Source organism: Equus przewalskii, chromosome 22 (genome assembly GCF_037783145.1).
Source record: "Equus przewalskii isolate Varuska chromosome 22, EquPr2, whole genome shotgun sequence".
Lineage (NCBI taxonomy): Eukaryota > Metazoa > Chordata > Mammalia > Perissodactyla > Equidae > Equus > Equus przewalskii.
This window is the reverse complement of record NC_091852.1, coordinates 5,930,318-5,951,266: the sequence shown is the minus strand read 5'-3', so window position 1 is coordinate 5,951,266 and position 20,949 is coordinate 5,930,318. Positions and strand designations below refer to the sequence as shown.

Below are 20,949 nucleotides of genomic sequence, written 5' to 3'. Positions count from 1 at the left end.
ACTTGTTATTTCTTGTATTTTTGATAATAGCCATTCTGATGGGCATGGGGTGATATCTCATTGTGGTTTTGATTTGCAGTTCCCTAACAATTAGTATCCTCTGCCCTCTTATCTTCTGTACTCTTTCTGGGCGACTTCATCTTTTTCCATAGCTGCAGTTAAATTCTAACAACTTGCAAATTTAATACTTAATCCTAGATTTGTCCTATGAGCTCTGGATTCATATATCTAACCATTGAAATATTCATTAAGTTGTCTTATGGATGTGTTCATGATCTTCCTTATTTATCTCTCCACTATTCCCCCTCCCTGCTCCCTTCATGGAGAAGAAAATATAGTTTTCCAATGTGTCTTCCATGACATTTCAATCTATTCACTTGGGTAAGCTAGAAATTTAGGAGTCATCCTTAACTCTGCTGTCTTCCTCATCACCCAAATCTAATGAACCACTAAGTTCTTTAGATAATATCTTCTAAATATCTTGAGTCTGTTCAATTCTTATTTCTACTGCCAACAACCTAGTCTGTTTGTTACAGTCCTTCTTCCAATGTGAGGATCAAGCCGGCCTGTCAGTCTTGTGGTTTTTGAGTCTCAGCTTCTCATCTCTCATAGACCTTGGCTTAACCCAACAAGATATAGCACTCTCTAAATCTATGCCTAGGGAAAAGGAAAAACTTTTTTTGTCAGAGTGCATAATCTACGGAATACAACTCTGCCTGTAACTTAAACTTTTCATGTTCTTATCTAGGGCAATTTTGTTTCTTCTAGCCATATCTCTCCTTCTAAGGAAGTGACCCATGTAAGGAGGAGAACGAATATTCCAGGAAAAGGAACAGTCTGCCCCAAAGATATATTGAAGTTTCCACTACTTCAGGCAAAAACAGAAAACCTGCTCACAGTTCTAAAGGACATCTTGCCTTTTGTTTGAAGCTAACTTTCTGATACTTCTGTTTGTCCATTTTCCACTTGAGTCAACCATTTCCAGAGAATACTACAACTTCTGCATAGGTTCTCCTTAGAGCAGCGGTTCTTTAACTAAAGTCCCTGTATGATACATAAAGAAAAGGTATGGGAACCCCTGAAGTTGTGGGCTGTAGTGTGATGGGGCTCTTTACTTCTCTAAGCACCAATTTCCTCATCTATAAAGTGGAGTTTATAATAGTCCTTGTCTGAGGATTAAATGGGATAATTAAATAGATTTTAAAAACCTAGCACAGTGCCTGGTAGATGGTTATTTTAATATTATGCAGGATTACAATATGAGATAAAGGCAGTAATGTCTAGAGCAACATGTAGAAGAAGGGATTAGACCTACTGCAGTACACTTTTAAAGGATTTTCAGAAGAATAAAAATAGTAAAGAGTCAGCTTCAAGCATAAGGTGACTTTATTTCAGCATGATAAAGTTGCTGTAACGATGACAGGGGCTAAGTTAAAACTGTGCACTAGAGCCAGGGAAGCATGAAAAATTAGTGGCTAGTAAATATAACAGAGTCCAGATTCACTCATAATACAACTCAGATGGGCATGGGAAATTTCTTTATTTAGCCTATAGCAGAGCTGTCTGCTTTATGAGCTACCATATCCTCTGTCCAATCCATGTCATGGTAATTGCTGGAAATATGGTGGGAACTCAGCAAATGTCCAGTCTGTTCAAACCTTATTCTGATACTTTAAACATTTTCTTTAAATAATTCTCAGCTCTCTCAAATAAAAATATTCAGTCTCTTAGCCTCTTCCCCACTGTGCGTCTCTCCCTAAGATGGGATCTGGTATATGTGGTGATTTGGGTGTGTAGCTTATGTTGCATCCATGGAGTCGAGGAGGATGGGACCTCCTGAGTTTCAGTTGGTCCCTGGATGTGATTGGCTGGAAACTGCTCTCTCTTGTTCACCTTTCCCTGCTGGCCCCCTGATGATGAAGCCCATGGCTGGTATAACTCATAGTATGATCTCGCCTTCAGCTGAGGGCATGGAGGTGTCTTAGCTTCATCTCATCTCCTAACGGCATTATAAACCCCTCTTTAGGCTATAGATCTTCCATGTAGCTTGCTAGCCCAGTGGCCTGTCCTCATCTTCAGTTTTGGGGGTCAATTCCCCACGATAACTAACCCCTGTTGACTTCAACTCAGGATCCATGTCACTGAGGCCAAGGAGTCCAGTCATTCTCTTGCCTGACCGTACTTCTCTGCTCTTTCATAGGGCTAAGCAGCCCCCTGTTGGTGTGGGGCCTCTGCACTGCAGTCTGTGTTCTCTCCCTCTGCTCTCCGTGATACCTTTATCACCCTCTTTCTGGGCCAGAACTCGAGAGGAAAATTGAGACACACATCTTACTGTCTCTTTTCTTCTTTCTGCCATTCCTGGGGCTGTAAAATGGTAGATTTTCCTTTTACTTCCTTCATAGCAGTAATTCTGAAATTAACTGTGGAGAAGGTACAATTTTTATTTTATTACTAATTTGGCACAGCTCGTTACTTTTGTAAAACATGAACTAGTAGAAAAATGAAATAAAAAATTGACATACACTATAAAAATCCATCTTTTAATGATTAGCTTCGACAGACATAAAATTATTCTGTCAAATTGCTATAAAAATTTCTAAACATTTTCTTTCAATTTCTGTATGTATCCATCATGGCACTAGTAAGAGAGAGTAGGCAGACTGGCCCATTTTGATTCATGGCCTCCTTCCTGAATCCTGCTAAGCTTTAGTGGTGACAGTGGCGTTTTCTCTAAACCCAAGGAGAGCACAATGAGGATTGGGCCTCTTGACTTGACTCTTAAGATGTGGATAGAAACTAAAGGAATTTGGAAATACCCTTCATGGGATCACGATCTGTCTTGCAAGCCTGTTTTCATGCTACAAAATCCGAATTTTGAATGCCAGAAATGGAATATTACTTTTCTTTTTACATTTCTACTGTCATAAATTTTAATATCCCTGTGGCAGATGGATGCCTTGGGTGGACTAACTGAAAGTAATGAGCTCAGAAAGGCAGAAAACAAATTTCTAATTTTCAAATTCTTATCCCTGGTATACTAATTTGTAATAGTGGCAAAGAATGAAAAAAAATACTTAGATTTGTTGGTAAACCCTGATTTTTGCTGTGAGAGTCTATTGCTTTAGTGTGGGCTAACATTATTTTCTCCTCAAATAGCTCCAACCTTCATCTACTCATTTTCTTTCTTTTTGCAACTAAGAAAGTGACTGTTAAATATTTAATGATGGCCAGGTAGTAAAAGCAATAAGATGTTTTCAATTTCTGTTTGCTGCAGGAACTAAAGTTAAAAACAGAACAGGAAGAAGGTCTGAAACTGAAAGCTGAGGATCTTGATGCATTGAAGATGAAAAGGAGAAAAGGTTCGTTTGGAAGTATAGACCAACTCCAGGTTTGTCGATTCTACTTAGTGTTTCCTGATTTCTCTTTGATGATTGTCTAAATAGAGGTAAACAGTGCCTGACTCTAAGTAAAATCTTCAAACACTAGACTTTGCCACTAAAGTGCAAAATTTCCAGTGCTTCTTCTGAAACCTTTCTGTTATTAAAAAATTACTTTATTGTCCAGAAATATGCTATATTCTTATTTCAGTAGAAATGGGTTTATCTGAATGTTTGTTGTGGAATGTAAGCATGAAATCCATATTCACTAGACTGTATTTATTCCTCCCAAAAACTTCATGTTTTTTGATGTTGCAAAACAAAAACCCACTTTTCAGAATTTAACTCTAAATAAGGACGAGATTATAAGTTAATCAATATGAGTATCCAAAGAGCTTGTAATAGGACATTGATTTGATATGAAGCTTTTTTATAAGAGGAAAGTACTTAAAATTAGAACTGTGGGGTAGGAACTTTTGTTATGAAAAGAGAAAAGAGGGAGCCAACCCTGTGGCCAAGTGGTTAAAGTTCCCCCTGCTCCAACTTGGCGGCCCAGGTTTGTGGGTTCGGATCCTGGACATGGACATGCTCCACTTGTCAGCCATGCTGTGGAGGCATCCCACATATAAAGTAGAGGAAGATTGGCACAGATGTTAGCTCAGGGCTAATCTTCCTCAAGCAAAAACAAAGATTGGCAACAGATGTTAGTTCAGGGTGAATCTTCCTCAAAAAAAAGAAAAGGAAAAAGTCAAGAAATTTTCAGAAAACCTACTTAGATACAGTGAATCCTACACAAATCATAATCTTTATTATATCAAATGAAGATAAATCCATTCATTTATTATTGGTTTCCCTGGGAAACCCGTATTATGTTAGTAAACTCCTACCCATTCTTCAAAGTACAGATAGAATATTACCTACTCTGTGACATTTCTTCCATTTCCCAGACAGAACCATCCCTCTCTCCATTTTTGCTTACATGGTACCTAGGAATTAGCTGTATATAGCATTTATTATCAACAATCATTTCTTTCAATTTCTCTCTTGTTGGAATGGAGCCTACAAAAGATCTCTCATTCATCTTTCAAACCTCACTCACAGTGAAGGAATGTGTGTAGAATATGTTTAGGTTAATTGCTAGGCTTCATAGGGTCTCCTATATAAGTTCCTAAGGTATAGCTGGATATAACAAAATTAAAGTATTTCTATAGTTGCTCTGGGATATCCTTCCCGTTCTTAATAATTGTAGAGCTACTGTTTTAAGCTTCAATATTATTTGGATGTGATAGTGCTTGTAAGACCATACTGTCTAGGTCTGGATGGAAGACTTCATAGCTGTGGATCTACTTTGCTTTGGCCACTTTGCTCTCTTTCTCATGCATATTCACCATCTCATTGTTTTAGTGTAGATTTCTAGGAACCAGTTTTATCAAGTTTGAGAAGAACTGGGAAATAGTACTATATTGATTTGTTTTCCTATTACTTGTCGTTTAGGGGGCATTGCTTCATTATTATGTCCACAATGCAGATAGGTGGTTGGTAGAATTCATCTTGGACAGTCATAGTCCATTCATATTTTTGTTTGTACTTGTTTCTGGGTATTCTTAATTTAAAATAGTATAAGATGATTGTTTTGGAGATCTTTCCAGCTCAATTCATTTTACTTTATAATTATTTGATGTCAACAGTCTACAATGCAGATTGGATTTCCATGCTCCATCATCTGTGTCTTCACTGTGTGTATTCATTTATTCACTTCATTGATTGATTGATTGATTGAATCAGGTGCTCATTCAGGCATACCAGGCATTGCAGATAGAGAGGTGAACCAGCAGTGTAAGTGCTGTTACGGAGGTATGCTCCTCTACAACAGAGGAAAAGATTCCCAGCATGTTCTCAGAACTAACTCTTATTATATGTAAATAAAATTGTCAGCCCTTTGTCAGCCTAAAAAAATCCCAGACTCAAACATATTTGGGGAGTGAATTTTAATTCCTTATAAAAACAACACAACAAGTTGTTAACTACACCCACGTACTTCTTTATGGTTTTAGATAGGAGCACTATTTTGTTATTCTCGCTGGTAGTTTTTAAATGTTCATTTAAAGTGTTTTCAGCCAATATGAAATTATATTATTACCATATAAATTTTATGGCAGAAGAAAAGCAAATGATAATATTTCTCTGGAATTTTAATGTAGAAATTGGATGAGCAAAAGAAATGGTTAGATGAAGAAGTAGAGAAAGTTCTAAACCAACGCCAAGAATTAGAAGAGCTGAAAGAAGACTTAAAGAAACGGGAGGCCATAGTTTCTAAGAAGGAGGCCCTGTTACAGGAGAAGAGCCACCTGGAAAATAAGAAGTTGAGATCTAGTCAGGTATTCTATTTAATATGCTGTTTGATTCTGGTTGTAAGCCATATAAACTAGGATTTTTTTCTTTAAGATGTAAATCATACCATTGTGAAGTTAAAAATCAAAAGAAAACTATTCTTCTGGTTTTCAATGTATTTTGCTTATTATTGCTTATCTAATAACCATCACTAACCATCACTAAATCTATTGCAACTTTTAAGTAAAATGTTCAGTGTTTTGCCAAGTATGATTTACTTACTGATTTTTGTTTGATGTTTTAAAAATTGTGGTAACATATACGTAACATAAAATTTACCATTTTGACTGTTTATAAGTGTACAATTCACTGGTATTAATGACATTCATAATGTTGTACAACCATTACCGCTATTTCCAAAACTTTTTAATTACCCCAAACAGAAACTCTGTAACCATGAAGCAATAACTCTCCATTTCCTCTGGCAACCTCTGTTATTAACTTTAGTGGATGTTTTTAGAATAAATTGTACTATTTGACGCTGTATATTGAACATTGTTAATTTGGGAAAATAGACTTGAAAATGATTTAGATATTACTACCACCCAAAGTTAGGGGTTTGCAGGGTTCCTATAAAAGAAAGAAGATTTTGTGTACTGAAGATTTGTTTTTCAAATTAGAAAGACTTGGAGACCTTTACAAAAATTTTTGCTGGAGAACTTGGATTTTATGAGCCAGTGAAAGAGGTGGTTTTATGAAGGATTTTGCCTCAATTTCAAGTTTTGAAAAGGGAATGATGGTGGAGGGAGTAGAAGGACCAGGAGATACTTTTCTGGATATATCTATAAATATTTTCAGCAATAGCATCTAAACATGAAGCTGGCTTGTCCCAGACTCAGAGAGGACTTTCTACCCAAACCTTTGCCTGCAGCAGGCCTCGAGTCCGAGATCGGTCCGTACATTGCGTCGTGGAACAGAGAGGATCAGTGACCTGCCTTTTCATTAGACCTGCCTTTCAGCCAGCATCTAGACCAGTAGGATCTGAGTTGATGGTGGTGTTGTCTTAACCTCTCCACCTCAATATGACAAGTAGACAGGCATGTACTTACCTGTGCTCTGTCCTCTGTTCCCCAATCATGTTGAAATAGCTATTGGCACCATGCTGTTGGACACAGGGGTAGGGGCAGCCCTTCCAACCAGCCCAGTTGCTGGTGCTATATTCAGGTAGCTTGCTCACACTGGTTGTCAGGGTCAAATTTTAAAAGCTGCCCCTCAAAACATGACAGCAGAGGAGATTAACAAATTAAAACATCAAGTGAGTAAATAGAAGAAAATAACCTGAGTGCTTTATATGTTCTGTATCACAAAAGAAAAAAGAGGAAAAAATAAAAAGGAATGAGGAGGAAAATCTTTTTCCTGAAATAAGTTTCCTTCATTATACAGAAAAAAAAAAAGAGAAGAAAATAGCTGTTTTCTAGTTTCAACAAGATGCAAGCAAGAACAAGAACATACTGAGATAAGTAGAATGCAAATAAATGAAACCCACAGTAGATCAAAGCAAAATTGATTCTTTGAAGGTTGTTTTAATGAAACAAAAGAGAAACTTGAGACTGTTATACTGCTAGGTTCTTTTCTGAACAAAAGGCATAAAAAGATTACATCTTTTTTCAGTGCTTAAGAAATACTTATAAGACTCAATCATATACATTTCAGACAAGGAACATGATATTAAAAAACCTATATTCATACCATATACCAATTTAACTCAAAATGAGTCAAAGACCTAAATGTAAAAGCTAAAACTATAAAACTCTTAGAAGAAAACATAGGTGTAAATCTTCATTATCTTGGGTTAAGCAATGGTTTCTTGGATATTACACCTAAAGCATAAGCAGTGAAAGAAGCATTAGATAAATTAGACTTCATAAATTTAAAAACATTTGTGATGCAAAGGATACCATCAAGAAAGTGGAAAGACAACCCACAGAGTGGGGGGAAATATTTGCAAATCATATATCTGATCAGGGACTTGTATCTAGCATATATAAAGAACTCTTACAACTTAATCATAAAAAGACAACCCAATTAAAAAATAGACAGGCCAGCCCTGGTGGCCTAGTGGTTAAGTTCAGTGCGCTCTGCTTCAGCAGCCTGGGTTTGGTTCCTGGGCGTGGATGTATACTGCTCTGTTAGTGGCCATGCTGTGCTGGCAGCCCACATACAAAAAATAGAGGAAGATTGGTATGGATGTTAGCTCAGGGTGAATCTTCTTCAGCAAAAAGAAAAAAAAGAAAAATGTGCAAAGGATCTAATAGACATTTCTCCAGAGAAGATATACAGATGGCCAATAAGCACATGAAAAGATGCTCAACATCCTTAGCCATCAGGGAAATGCAAATTAAAACTTAAATGAGATACCATTTCATACCCACTAGCATGGCTATAGTAAGAAAAATAGATAATAAGTGTTGGTGAGGATATGAAGGAATTGGAACTTTCATATACTGCTGGTAGGATTGTAGAATGGTGCAGTTACTTTAGAAAACTATCTTGCAGTTCTTCAAAAGGTTAAACATAGAATTACCACATGACCCAGCAATTCCACTCCTAGGTATATATCCAAGAGAAGTCAAAACACATGTCCACCCAGAGATTTGTACATGAATGTTCATAACAGCACTATTCATAATAGCCAAAAAATGAAAACAACTCACATGTCCAGCAACTGATGAATGGAACAAAATATACTACATCCATACAATGGAGTATTATTCAGCAATAGAAAGGAATAAAGTACTGATACATACTACAACATGGATGAACCCTGAAATATTATGTTAAGTGAAAGAAGCCAGTCACAAAAGAACACGAATGATTCCATTTATATCAATGTTCAGAAGAGGCAATTCCGTAGAGACAGAAAGTAAAATAGTGGTTACTTAGGGCTGGGTGGGGGCTTAGGGAGGAAATGGAATGACTATTAGTGAGTATGGGGGTTTCTTTTTGGGGGGGGGTAACAAAAACGTTCTAAAATTGACTGTGCTGATGGTTGCACAACTCTGTGAATATACTAAAAACCATTGAATTATATACTTTAAATAGGTGAATTGTATGACATATGAATTACAGCTCAATAAAGCTATTACTCAAAAACTGTAAACCCATAAAGGGGAAAAAACAGTGGAGGAGACAACTGAGGAAAAAATATTACAAAAAATGTTTGTAAGATGGAAAGCAAATAGATGACTTAGCAGAACGGAGGAAGCTGAAATCCAAGTGCCTAGAGAGGGACACCAATGACAGCCAAGGCTTTAGCGTTAGTTTTTCTTTTTTTATAAAAGCTTTATGAGATATGATTCACATAGAACATGAAAAAGACTCAGAAATGAAAGGACCAAGATTTTCAGAAGGCAGGAGTGAGGCATAAGGATGAAGACCGTGTATAGTCAAGAAACTATCCTTTTCTTACTCTGGAACTAGATGGTTTATATTCTGAAGATTGAACGAAGCACAGAAGAGGGTCAGGGTGAGTCAAAATAAATCAGGGAATGAATGAAAGTCTACATACAAATCCTGAGACATCCATTTCCTAACCCCTACTTGGATACCAGAAATGCTGGGAGCCAGATTTATACTTTCCCAGCAGGAGATTGGTGGATTTTCTGGAACAGTCTCTGAAAAAAGATGAAAAAACACTTAAATTTGAGGTAGAGCCCAGATATATCCTGTGGTGACAAATCTTACCCACCACACAACTTACCAGCTTTTTAATACCTGACTCTTAAGTGTGCTGGACATTTCAAGAATGCTCTTAACATTAAAGACAGAGACCAAAACAAAAGGAAAAGGAAGCTCAGAGAAATTAGAGATAGAGCAAGGAGCTGAAAAACTTCAAAAAAACCTTAATATCCTCAAGGTGGTAAAAGGTGATTCTCTATAAAACAAGAACTACAGGTTATTAAAAACATGAAAGAACTCTTGGAAATTAAAATGATTGGAAGATAATGTTGAGGAAATATCCCAGGAAGTAAATAAAAAGATAAATTAATAGAAAATAGGAGAAAAAATATTAATTGGCAGACAAATCCAAGAAGCCCAACATCCAAGTAATAGGAATTCCAGAAAATACAACAGAGAAAACAGGAGAGAAGAGTTTATCAAGAACATAATACAAAAAATTTTCCCAACACTGAGGATGTGAGACTTTAGATTTAAATAGCTCATTGAGGGCCCAGCAAAATGAGTGCCGAAAGCATATCATTGTGAAGTTTTGAGTATGCTTAGGAAAAAAATATCCTGAAAGCTTCCAGGTAGAAAAGACTAGTCAGAATGGCATTAGACTTCTTAACCTTCTTCATTAGAAGTTAAAAGACCCGAATGCAATCTTAAAACCCATAAGGAAAATGATTTCCAATCAAGAATTCTTGTTTTAGCCAAACTCTCAATAAAATGTGAAGTTAGAACAAAGACCTTTTCAGGTAAAAAAATTTCTCTCTCACCTAGCCTGTCTCAGGAAACTACTAGAGGATATGCTCCACAAGAATGAAGGCATACACTATGAAAAAAGGAGACTCAGGAACCTGAAAATGTGATCCAACATGGAAATTCCCAGGGTCGTACCAAAGGGCAGTCCCAGAGTAGCTTGTCTAGTTTGGGGCAGGAAGAGGGAGGCTCCAGGCAGAATGTTTCCAGAAAAGACTGGAATGAAAAGATTTCCTGATTTAAGTTTGATCAGATGAAAAAATAGTGTTCAGAGGAATTTCATAGTTCTTTGGGAGAAGAATTAGTTATAAAGTACCCCCCAAAATTGTGGCAGATGGAAGTATAATCATTTTATACAAGATAGTTCAGCTTTGAATAATATTCACAAAGCTGAATATTGATTTAATGAAAAACTGTAGTAAATATTGGGAGAATGGAAGGAGAAGTAGGAAAGAGGAGGCCCAGAATGCTAACTCGTCTTCCACAATAGACAGTCAGTAGACAATATCTAAAGTTGATAATGTTATTTAGAAACATGGACATAAACACCAGAAGCAGTAGCTAAAAAGTTGAAGATGGTTGTTTCTGGGGAGCAGGACTCAGGTGACAGGGTGGGATAGAGAACTGCTTCTTTTAAAATTATAAACCTTATATATGTATAATATATATGCATATAATTACTTTGATGAAAAAAATATTTTAAAAATTATCTTAAATTAGGCCATAAGGAACATCTCCGTAAATCTAACTGGCCATATTTTCTGACCAGAATGAAATAAGAGTAGAAACAAATTATGTGTTTAAACAACAAACCAAATCTCAGCCTCTAGGAAATTTTAACAGAATTAATTCTACTATGTAACCATCCAAAGAAGAAAAGTTCAATTTAGAAAATAATAAAAAAGAAAAATGCTACCTCTCAAAACCTATGTTATATATTCTGGTGTGGCTAAACCATACTTGGTAGTAAATTCATTGAATCTCTGTTTTTTTAAAAAAAGGCATTCAATTTACTTTTTTTTTTTTTTGAGGAAGATTAGCCCTGAGCTAACTGCTGCCAATCCTCCTCTTTTTGCTGAGGAATGCTGGCCCTGAGCTAACATCCATGCCCATCTTCCTCTCCTTTATATGTGGGACGCCTACCACAGCATGGCGTGTCAAGCGGTGCCATGTCCGCACCCAGGATCCGAACCAGAGAACCCCGGGCTGCCGGGAAGCGGAACGTGCGCACTTAACCGCTGTGCCACTGGGCCGGCCCAAGGCATTCAATTTAAGATTTTAGAAAATGAAGCCCCCTCCCACCAAAAAAAATCCATGGGTGAAAACAATGTAGAGGCTAAAAGTATATTCATTTAGTAATTTTTCTATGTTTTTTTCTAATTTATATGCAGTTTGGATTTCTAGTAACTGTTTTTGGGGTGTCTGGTTGATTGTGTCTTTTTAGGCCTTAAACCTAGATAGTTTGAAAATATCAACTCGCCTGAACTTGTTGGACCAAGAGTTGTCTGAAAAGAATGTGCAGCTCCAGAGCAGCACTGCTGAGGAGAAAATAAAGATTTCAGAACAAGTTCAAGTCCTCCAGAAAGAAAAGGATCTGCTGCAGAGACGAAGAAACAGTGTGGATGAGAAACTTAAAAATGGTAGCGTGTTATCACCTGAAGTAAGTCTGTGTTCTCTGGAACTGGAAGTGCTGTACGATGGATCACTTGGATGATGTCCTCCATCTTTGTCACTTAAACATAAAAATGATAAATCTGGTAAACTTTGTTTCCTTGAGACTTCATCAGATGTAATGAGTTTACCTGGCACCTGTTTGGTGCCATAAGCCATGCTTGATTAGAGACTGTGATGTCCTTGCGTAGAGGACCATGAACGTGGCCCCTTCCTGACATTGCCAGGGGTTGCAAGACTAACACTTTCCTTGAGTATGGCCCTTCTCAGCTAAGGTTTCTCATCTGAAATCACAGAACACAGAAAATTATTTGAAAGACTCTTTCTCAGTTCTTCCAAAGAGGGCACCTACCTTCTTCTATGCATCTTTCTTGAATGATCCTAGGTAATTCATTACATACAATGGATGCCTAGAACAATAAGAGTCGATTCTTTCATATTACCTTGGTTGAGAAAGGCCCAGTGTTCCACACTTAAGTCCCAGCCAGGTAGATGCACAAAATTCAAATCCCCGTAAAAATACCTTTGAGTTGGACTTTTAATTTAGGGGGCACATGGCTCCTCTCACCTTTGTTTTTTTAAACTATGTAAAAGATGTTTCATTTACTGCCTATAAAATTGCCCCAGACTTTGTCTTTTTTCAGCATTTTACTTCAGTTGGCAATGGAACCTGTACCTTAACTTTATCAAAGATGAATTTTTGAGCCTGACTTTTCTCTGCAAATATTTATCGTTGATGTTCTGTTGTTGCCAAAGCAAGAGAAAATTGCTAAGAGAAAGTGAATAGCTGAGAATCATGCAAAACATATAAGATTTAAGGAATTCTTGCCTGCCTAGGATGGTTACTGGGCCCATGGAAGAAACAAAAGAAGTGAAAAGCATTATTATGCTCCTCTTGAGAAATTCATACTCCAGGGTAAAAGAGACGTAAATATAAGAAAACTCTAAACCCTGAAGAACATGAAAAAGCAAGTTACAATGTAATAAATCTATACTTATTACATTATTTATACAAAGCAGTACAGTGATCATTTAGGGGAAGATTCATTAAGGCAGGTGGAATCTTGACCTGGATTGTGAAAAACATGATAGGTATGGGTAGATATAAGAAAGAAGGCCATTTTAGATAGAACACCCTTAAATAAGGAATAAAGATGGGAATGAGTAAATGATGTTTGCAGAAAGGTAGAGGGTCCATTATTATCATCAAGAAACATTTAAATTTCTCTTTCAGGTGGAATACTGGAAATGAAAACATCGTTTAGGGTTTTGTGGTGAAAATATAGCACCATGCAGGATACCTATTTAGCAGCCACTCTGGATTGGTTTGAGGGAAAATGGACCTCCTGCAGTTGATAGGGTTCCATTTAGTCATATGATCTTCTATGCAGCCTTCTTCCACATGACATGGTTGGTTTTTCTTAGTGTAGCTCTGAAGTGGGCTCTGCTCTCACCTCTGTTGTAAAGCCAAGATTGATTGGGATCATGGGATTCTGATGTGATACAAGCCATCAATAAAATATAAGTGGAATAGTTTAGTGTTTTGATGTCTTTAAACTAGCTTAGAATTATTTTCTCTTTCCACAAAAACTAAAATATCTTTCCTAATTGTATTACTTTACGGGAAGTGATAGAAAGATCTTAGATCACTATACTAGTACGGGTTTACCCAACTATTTAATTTAGAGAAATCACCTCCTTTCTTTGGTAAAATCCAGAAACTAAAATTAAAAAAAAATACTTGAACTCTTCTTCTAATAATGGAGAGCAGTTGCCTAGTAAGTGGGGTATAGGAAGAAAATACAAGAACTATTATATCTATGTTTATTTCATGTTTTAAACTTTCAATTTCATGTTTTATCATGAGAACATGCATCTAATTTATAGAGAAATATACATATATGTAGTTGCTTGCTCAAGTTTTTTTTTTTTACTGATAGGGATGTGTAGTCTAAAATGTTTGGAGACCACTGCTTTAGATCCTTGTTACTCTCAGTGTGGTTTCTGGACCAGCAGCAACAGCATCACCTGGGAGCCTGTTAGAAATGCAGAGCCTCAGGCCCCATCAGACCTGCTGAATTAGAAATCTGCATTTAAAAAATTTATTTATTTATTTTTTTGGTGAGGAAGATTGGCCCTTAGCTAACATCTGTGCCAATCTTCCTCTATTTTATGTGGGATGCCGCCATAGCCTGGTTTGACAAGTGGTGCTGGGTCTGGTCCAGGATCCAAACCTGTGAACCCCAGGCTGCCTGAAGCTGAGCATGCGAACTTAACCACTACGCCACTGGGGCCAGCCCCCAAATCTGTATTTTAACAAGATCCCTAGTGCACGTTTGAAAAGCAGTGCTCTGTGGTAAAGCATAGTCAACTCTTGATAATCTGAGGTTTGAGTGTGGCAAAGTTTTCATGCTGGGACAGTTTCCCATTGCCTCTCATCTTGTCAGTCTACACCCATTGCTGGGTTAGAAGGAACCATAGATATTTATATGCTGCAGCCTCCCTGGAGTGAGCTGTCCTCAGGGTTCTATAGTCACACTACCTTATATTATCTCAGTGCTTCCTTAACTTAGATCCAAAACTATACAAACTAAATTTGTACCAAATTGTTCTCAGCCATATGTAAGGGCAAACTCTTTCTACATTTGTTTTTGATAAAATGTAATTACAGAATGCATTCAAAAGTCAAGTATGTTCTTTGGATAATTTACTTTTGTTTTCTGGTTCCTCTTATTTATTCACCTAAGTACCTTTGAGGATTTAAGTTTGTTTTCCCTTTTTTTCTTGAAAAGTGAATATTATTTTCTTCCTTATGGAGCAATTATCAAATCATCAAATTCTTGATGGTTAATGATTGCACAGAGAAATAAAATGGGTGTTGAACATTTTTTTCAAAATGCCTCTTTTGGGAGATTTTATAAAATGGCTTTTAAAAATAAGTAGTATTCAACCCCTCACTGTAATAGGTTGTTACATACCTTTTCCCTGAATTCCAGAAAAGAAGTTCGGGAAGTTACTCTAACTATTCTTTAGGTAGGTCAGAAATATTAACATTATTTTCCTTTGAAATTCTGGGAGGCGGAGTGGAGAGAAATATTTGGGTCATATAACCAAGGCATTTCTCCTCTTCCTTCATTAACTCATTTAGCAGACCCTTACTGAGTTTAAACTAGGTGATATGTACTGTGCTAGGCAATAAGGACATTAGTATGCACCAGACAGTCTGCCCTCAGGAACTTACAGTTGAGGAGACCTCTGCCACACATACAGGTATACAGAAACATATCCAAGTCTGACCAAGTCCAAAATAAATTCTTACCAGAGATTTGGATGCCCTCAAATAACATATGCGGATAGTTCAAAGAACTGCTAGGTTTTTTGACAGGGACTCATCAGACTTTTTTTCCTACAAAGGAAATCATCTCTGGCATATCAAGAAAATGTTAGGCCACCACCATTTTTAATGCCTATATTTTCCCTCTAATGACATCTCATAAGAATCTTATGAAATGTTTCATGTTCTTAAATCCTCACTACTCTTTTTAAATGCCATACTGTGTTTTTTCCCTAGAGACTCTCCTCTGATTACTAGTTCTTAATAACTTATTCTAAGTCTATTTCTTGTTTCCCTCCCAGCAATGTACTGTTTTGATAGATCCTTGAAGGGACATCAGGTCTCCAGATTTCACTGACACATAATATGCACTTTAGGAGCAGTGGAGGGAGATATATGACCAATCCTGTGGGCTGAAGTTTGCTCAAGTGTATTCGTTAGTGACCAGCATTTGCTGTATGACCTTGGGACATTTCATAACTCACCTAAGCTTCTGCCTCTTCCATTTTACTACTCATGGTTTATTGCGAGGATTCAACGATTATAGGTTGTATATATGTGTATACACACAGTGCATTGTGTAGCATAGCAAGTACTGAATAAACATTACTTTCTTAAAATTTAGTAGAAGAGTGGTAATGTCCATTAGACTCAAATGGCATAGTAAAATCTTAATATATGACAAAGTCCAAGTTATACCATTTCATTTAAAATGAGTCACTTCTATTGTATTATATCTAGGAAGAACATGTTCTTTTCCAACTTGAAGAAGGAATTGAAGCTTTGGAAGCTGCAATTGAATACAAGAATGAAAGTATCCAGAGTCGCCAGAACTCACTCAGAGCTTCATTACAAAACCTTTCTCATAGTGAAGCAGATGTCTTGGAAAAACTAATTTGCCTGAACCCTATTGAAATTAGAGCTATTCTTTTCAGATATTTCAATAAGGTTTGTTTTTTGAGGGACAGAGTTTTCTTATAAAAAGGGGTCAAGATGCTTATATATCCCACATTTATTTAGAATTTTTAAAGAAATTGAAAGGCCTTAAGGTTTGATGGTTTTACTACAAATTTAAACATCATTTCTCTTTATAGTACTGAATGTTGACATCTGAAACCTTTGTGATCATCTAAATATGTAGGCCTAATGCTGGGTTTCTTAAAATTGAAGGATCATTTGAAAGAAGGGTTTTTTGAAATAGTTGTAAAAATCAAGGATTTAAGTTATATTCGTCAGTCACTATTTCTTGGATATTTTCTAGATTTTGGTATTGCTACTCAGCATTCATGAAAAATCAGGGGCCCTCCAAGTTTGGGTTGCCTTTCTCTCCTTCATTGCTGTAGAGTAGGAGTCCTTGTCCTTGCTCATCGTAACCTGTGGATTGAAATGGAGATGAAGTGGTGCATCAGTGGCAAAGACTACTTTGTAGTAGATTTTAGCATTAACCTGAATGCTTAATGTCAATTAAAATTTGACAGTTTACTGATGCGGAGATGTTTCTTAGCACTGAGAACTATATCTTCTCTCTAATATCTTCTCAAGATACATATTATGAAGTGTTAAACAAGTAGATAACTTTTTTCTCTGAAAAGTATATTAAATTTAAGGGAGTATCAGACAATTACTGAAAAATAAAACACTGAAGTTTTAAAATAAAGTTCTAATTCTGTGAGACAAGTGAAATAAAGATGAAAAAATTAATGGAAATAGTATGCACAGCCCTCCTCTTGGATAATTACTGTCAGTAGTAAGCTACTATTATTGATGAGAGTGCATCCTATTTACTAGGTGTATGGAGGGGAGAAAAATGGTGGAGTACTGTCTGCAGCTTTGATATAGATGACTCTTATGGTGCTCTTAGAGCAAGGGCTCTTAACTTAGAGCACCCAGGCCGACATCAGTGGATTTTCTGATCGTGAGAACCCTTTGTAGAAATGAGTATTTTTCTGGAGAGAAGGTCAACAACAAATTCAAAAGGCTGTTAGGTTATTTTGTAGGTATGTTACAAAGCACTGCCTAATTATACCATGGTGATTAAGGAAGTTCATCTTATATAGTCTAAGAGAAGTAGGTTAATCTATTATATTAAGCTTTTTAAGACACACTTAAAAAGGGTCAAAAAATGTCTTTGCTAGGTGGTTAATTTGAGAGAAGCTGAACGGAAACTACAGTTACAGAATGAAGAAATTAAAATGAAGGTTCTTGAACGGGATGATATGGTTCGTGAGTTGGAATCTGCACTGGAACATCTGAAATTGCAGTGTGACCAGAGACTGACCCTCCAGCAAAAGGAACACGAACAAAAAATGCAGTTGCTTTTACATCATTTCAGAGGTACCTGTCCCTTCTCATTAATTGTGTAAAGGTGATGTGTAGGAGGTTGATTGGAGAAGGAAGATTGGACAGAATTTGATTACTTATAAGCCCAACCTGGATAAACAGTTCCTACTTACGTGTTTTTGTGCTCTATGTGTTTTGGTTGCCACATGTTGGCACAGTTCACTTGGATGTAGGGCTGTTCATGCTTGAAATGCCCTCCCTTCTGCCTGTCCCCAGCACACACATAAGAACTGCTGTAATTCCATTAGTTTGTTGTTGGTCTAGTTTTTGTGTAGAAATGTGGAATGAGGCTGTCAGATTTCTAGTTATATTTCTTGTTATAATTTTCAGTTGATTGTAAATTTTGTGCAGTTAGGTTATATCTTAGGTCAAAATTAGTCTACCATTGATGGGCACAGCACAGTAGTTCAGCTGTCAACTCTGATGTGGAAAGAGCTGTCATATCAGTCGGTCCTCATATTACCGGGCATATGGCCATATATAAATAGTTGCTATGGCAACAAAATCACTGCCAGACAATACTGGTACTGCTTCAGTCCAGGCTGCTTAGCTACTTAGTCTTGATTCTTGTGATTCTCTAGCTGGAAATGGGTTAAACAGAATCTGGAAGAAACAACCTGAGCAAGCAGAAAATTGGAGAATTACCAATTTGGGTGTTGAGGCAATTTGCAACTAAGTTAATCCTATAACCAATTAAATATCAACCAATTTCCTGATGACAGGATTTCCTTGACATGATCCCAGAAGTCATTTCGTTCAAACTTGCTCTCCTTACCTTATTTTAGTTCTGTCTTAAGTCTGTAAAAGTAATATCCTAACAGAGTTTTTAATGTATTTTTCAAGTAATTGGCATTGTACCACAAAAGTTATAGCCAAATGAGAACATTTAAAAAATCATTCATTTCTACAACTATACAAGTTTTTCATAACAAAGTTATAACTGTAGTTAGCAATTTATGAATTTTCTAATTTTGACTGAATATGGGACATAAAATTAAGTTGATTTATAAAATATACTTTATGGAGATTCTAATTTATGTTGTCATTAATTTAAAGTATTTTTTTAAACAAGATGATAGGTTAATTTAAAATATACAAATATACTAAGATCAAAGTTTACAAAATAGCTAATTATAACAAAATTACAAACCATTAGGACCGTTTTATAAATTTACCAATAGGAAAGAGTAGATCTGAAAGTATGTATTTTCTGAAGGCCAGTAAACTAGGTCTTACTGGTTCTAGAGCATAACCTAGACATTTATAAATATTAATTAGAACCTTTAAGTTATATTGTAGCATAAACTAGAACTTTATGCTGTTTCTCCTCTTCTCCTTTTCTTGTGGTGTGTTCCTTTGTAATTTAATCTTTCTAGCCTCTTTTGAGAGGTTTTTGGTTTTTGTGGGGTTTTTTGGTGTGTATTTCTTGGGCCTATAAACCTTAGGCTTATGACTTTTCATATATCCACAGTTCCTGATATAAACTTTAAATAAGATTAATACAGCTGAGGAACTGAGTTCCAAACTCTGTGAACTTTTTATAGAAAACATCTTATTTCTGCTGTTCTAGTTAGTAGCTACTCAAAAAGTGCTTATGAATCATGAAAATGTGTTTGATAGGGGGTAGGGTACTGAAGCAGAGTAATGGCTCAATCCTACTTTGAAAAATTTTACAGGCAGAAGAATCCAAAGTGTAACTGGAAACAACTGTATTCAGGTAATAGATATGTGTAACATACTTTTGAGCCTTTAAATATAGTCTGGGGGCTATGTTAGAACATCATTTTCAATCATTTATTTTAAGCTGATTTTAAAGGTAAATTTCTGTTTTATAGAGCAAGATGGGGAAGGCATTACAGAAACTTTAAAAACATATGAAGATAAAATACAGCAGCTGGAAAAAGATCTTTATTTCTATAAGAAAACCAGCAGAGATCTTAAGAAGAAACTTAAGGAACTGGTAGGAGAAGCAGCTCGACGGCAACTGGTACCATCAGAACGTAAGACATTTAGTGTGATTTGTCATGCTCACACTGCCTGGTTCATAGTGTAGCCTTTCCCAATTGATTAGGTTATTTAGGATTAGATATTTAACTTCTCTTTGTCTTTGTAAACAAAAATAGTTGTCCATTCCATGTGTAAGACAGAAAGAACCACAGGAGGGATGAAGAACAAACATGTATGTATGTGAAGGGAAATGGTCATTTTTCGGGTTGCCTGCCATGTACGAGGGGCTCTTGTATTCCTTAACTCATTAAATCCTTAAAATAACCCTATAATCTAAGATAGCTGTTGTTTTCCTATTTTATAGTAAATTACACCTTCTGACTATCACAAAAATATATAAAATGAATAGAGAATAATAAAAGTAAAGGTAACATATATTGTTTGTATTTCTAAGATCAGTCAGGTCTTTTCAAATCTTGACCTCTGGAAATTCAAAAGTATAATAAAACCCATTGTTGAGACAAAGATATTTTCTTGCATAATTATATGTAGATATGTAGAAGTAGCACCTTCCTCAGTGAAATGATAAAACATGACAAAGCACTTTGCAAAAGTAAAAACTGCCATGAAGGTAATAAATTGCTGTGATTAAAATACATCCTCTTTAAGCCCACCAAATAGAGAGGAATCACTATTTCTAAAATAATATATTCGACATTGTATAAAAGAATTAGCCTTCCTTCAGAGGAGGTATTCTCCTAATAATTTCATTATGGCTTTTGAAAAGTTGACTTTACAACCTTTTAGGAACACACCTATTTTGTACCTGTAAAGAAAACTGCTTAAAGATGGGTACAACAATATGTAAAGAACACACCTGAAACTAATATAATGTTATATGTCAATTATATCTCAATAAAAAAAGAGATAATTAGGTGACGTCAGCAACATGGCAGCATGAGCTCACCTGGGACTCTCTCCCCTCCAAATTACAACCAAAAAGAGCAACTGCTTTCCAACAACAACAAAAAATCCTAATAACAGAAATCTTCGGAGACCCAAAGCAGCCAAACAGCGGAGGGCGGAGAGGCTGGAGCCGCCCTTGGAGGAGCTGGAACCGAGCAGGAGAGAACTTCGCTCCTGCCCCTAGAGACTGGGATTGCTGCTGCGGGTGAGGGAAGCAGCGGGGGAGGGGCCCGCAGGTCCATGGAATAGTCCAGGACTCCCACTGCCTGTGCAGTGGTAACCCTCTAACAGGGGAAAGCTTTCATGTGGGGGAACCCCAGCAAGCCAGGGGCTTGGGAAACCAGAGAGCGAGAGCTGAACGGAATCCAGGTCTGTGCAGGAGAGAAAGTGCCCCTCCTCCCCCAACCCGGGCTGTGCACCACCATCACGGCTGAAGGTGGAGGGCTCAGAACGTGTGGCTCTTAATCCCCATCTAGTGGCTACAGGCTGTAATTGCAACCG

The 20,949-nt window shown here is 36.7% G+C and overlaps 1 protein-coding gene and 1 long non-coding RNA gene across 15 annotated transcripts in view; one reads left to right on the top strand and one right to left on the bottom strand.

The window, feature by feature from the left end:
- KIF27 (kinesin family member 27) overlaps positions 1–20,949 on the top strand; it is a 91,398-nt gene that overhangs the window by 60,065 nt on the left and 10,384 nt on the right. For 5 of the 7 annotated variants that reach the window (XM_070590773.1, XM_070590774.1, XM_070590778.1 and 2 more), the window contains 6 exons: positions 3,275–3,388; positions 5,579–5,755; positions 11,635–11,850; positions 15,937–16,143; positions 17,331–17,529; positions 19,371–19,535. In XM_070590773.1, coding sequence (XP_070446874.1) covers positions 3,275–3,388; positions 5,579–5,755; positions 11,635–11,850; positions 15,937–16,143; positions 17,331–17,529; positions 19,371–19,535 — 1,078 coding nt within the window. Of the gene's footprint in view, positions 1–3,274; positions 3,389–5,578; positions 5,756–11,634; positions 11,953–15,936; positions 16,144–17,330; positions 17,530–19,370; positions 19,536–20,949 lie in introns of those variants that run through there. The other 2 variants (XM_070590776.1, XM_070590777.1) reach the window with 1 other exon arrangement.
- The window catches only part of LOC139078777 (uncharacterized), a 48,652-nt gene continuing 29,071 nt past the window's right edge, over positions 1,369–20,949 (bottom strand). For 5 of the 8 annotated variants that reach the window (XR_011531887.1, XR_011531883.1, XR_011531884.1 and 2 more), the window contains one exon: positions 7,272–12,145. This is a non-coding gene — a long non-coding RNA (uncharacterized lncRNA). Of the gene's footprint in view, positions 2,421–7,271; positions 12,146–16,189; positions 16,570–20,949 lie in introns of those variants that run through there. The other 3 variants (XR_011531885.1, XR_011531888.1, XR_011531890.1) reach the window with 2 other exon arrangements.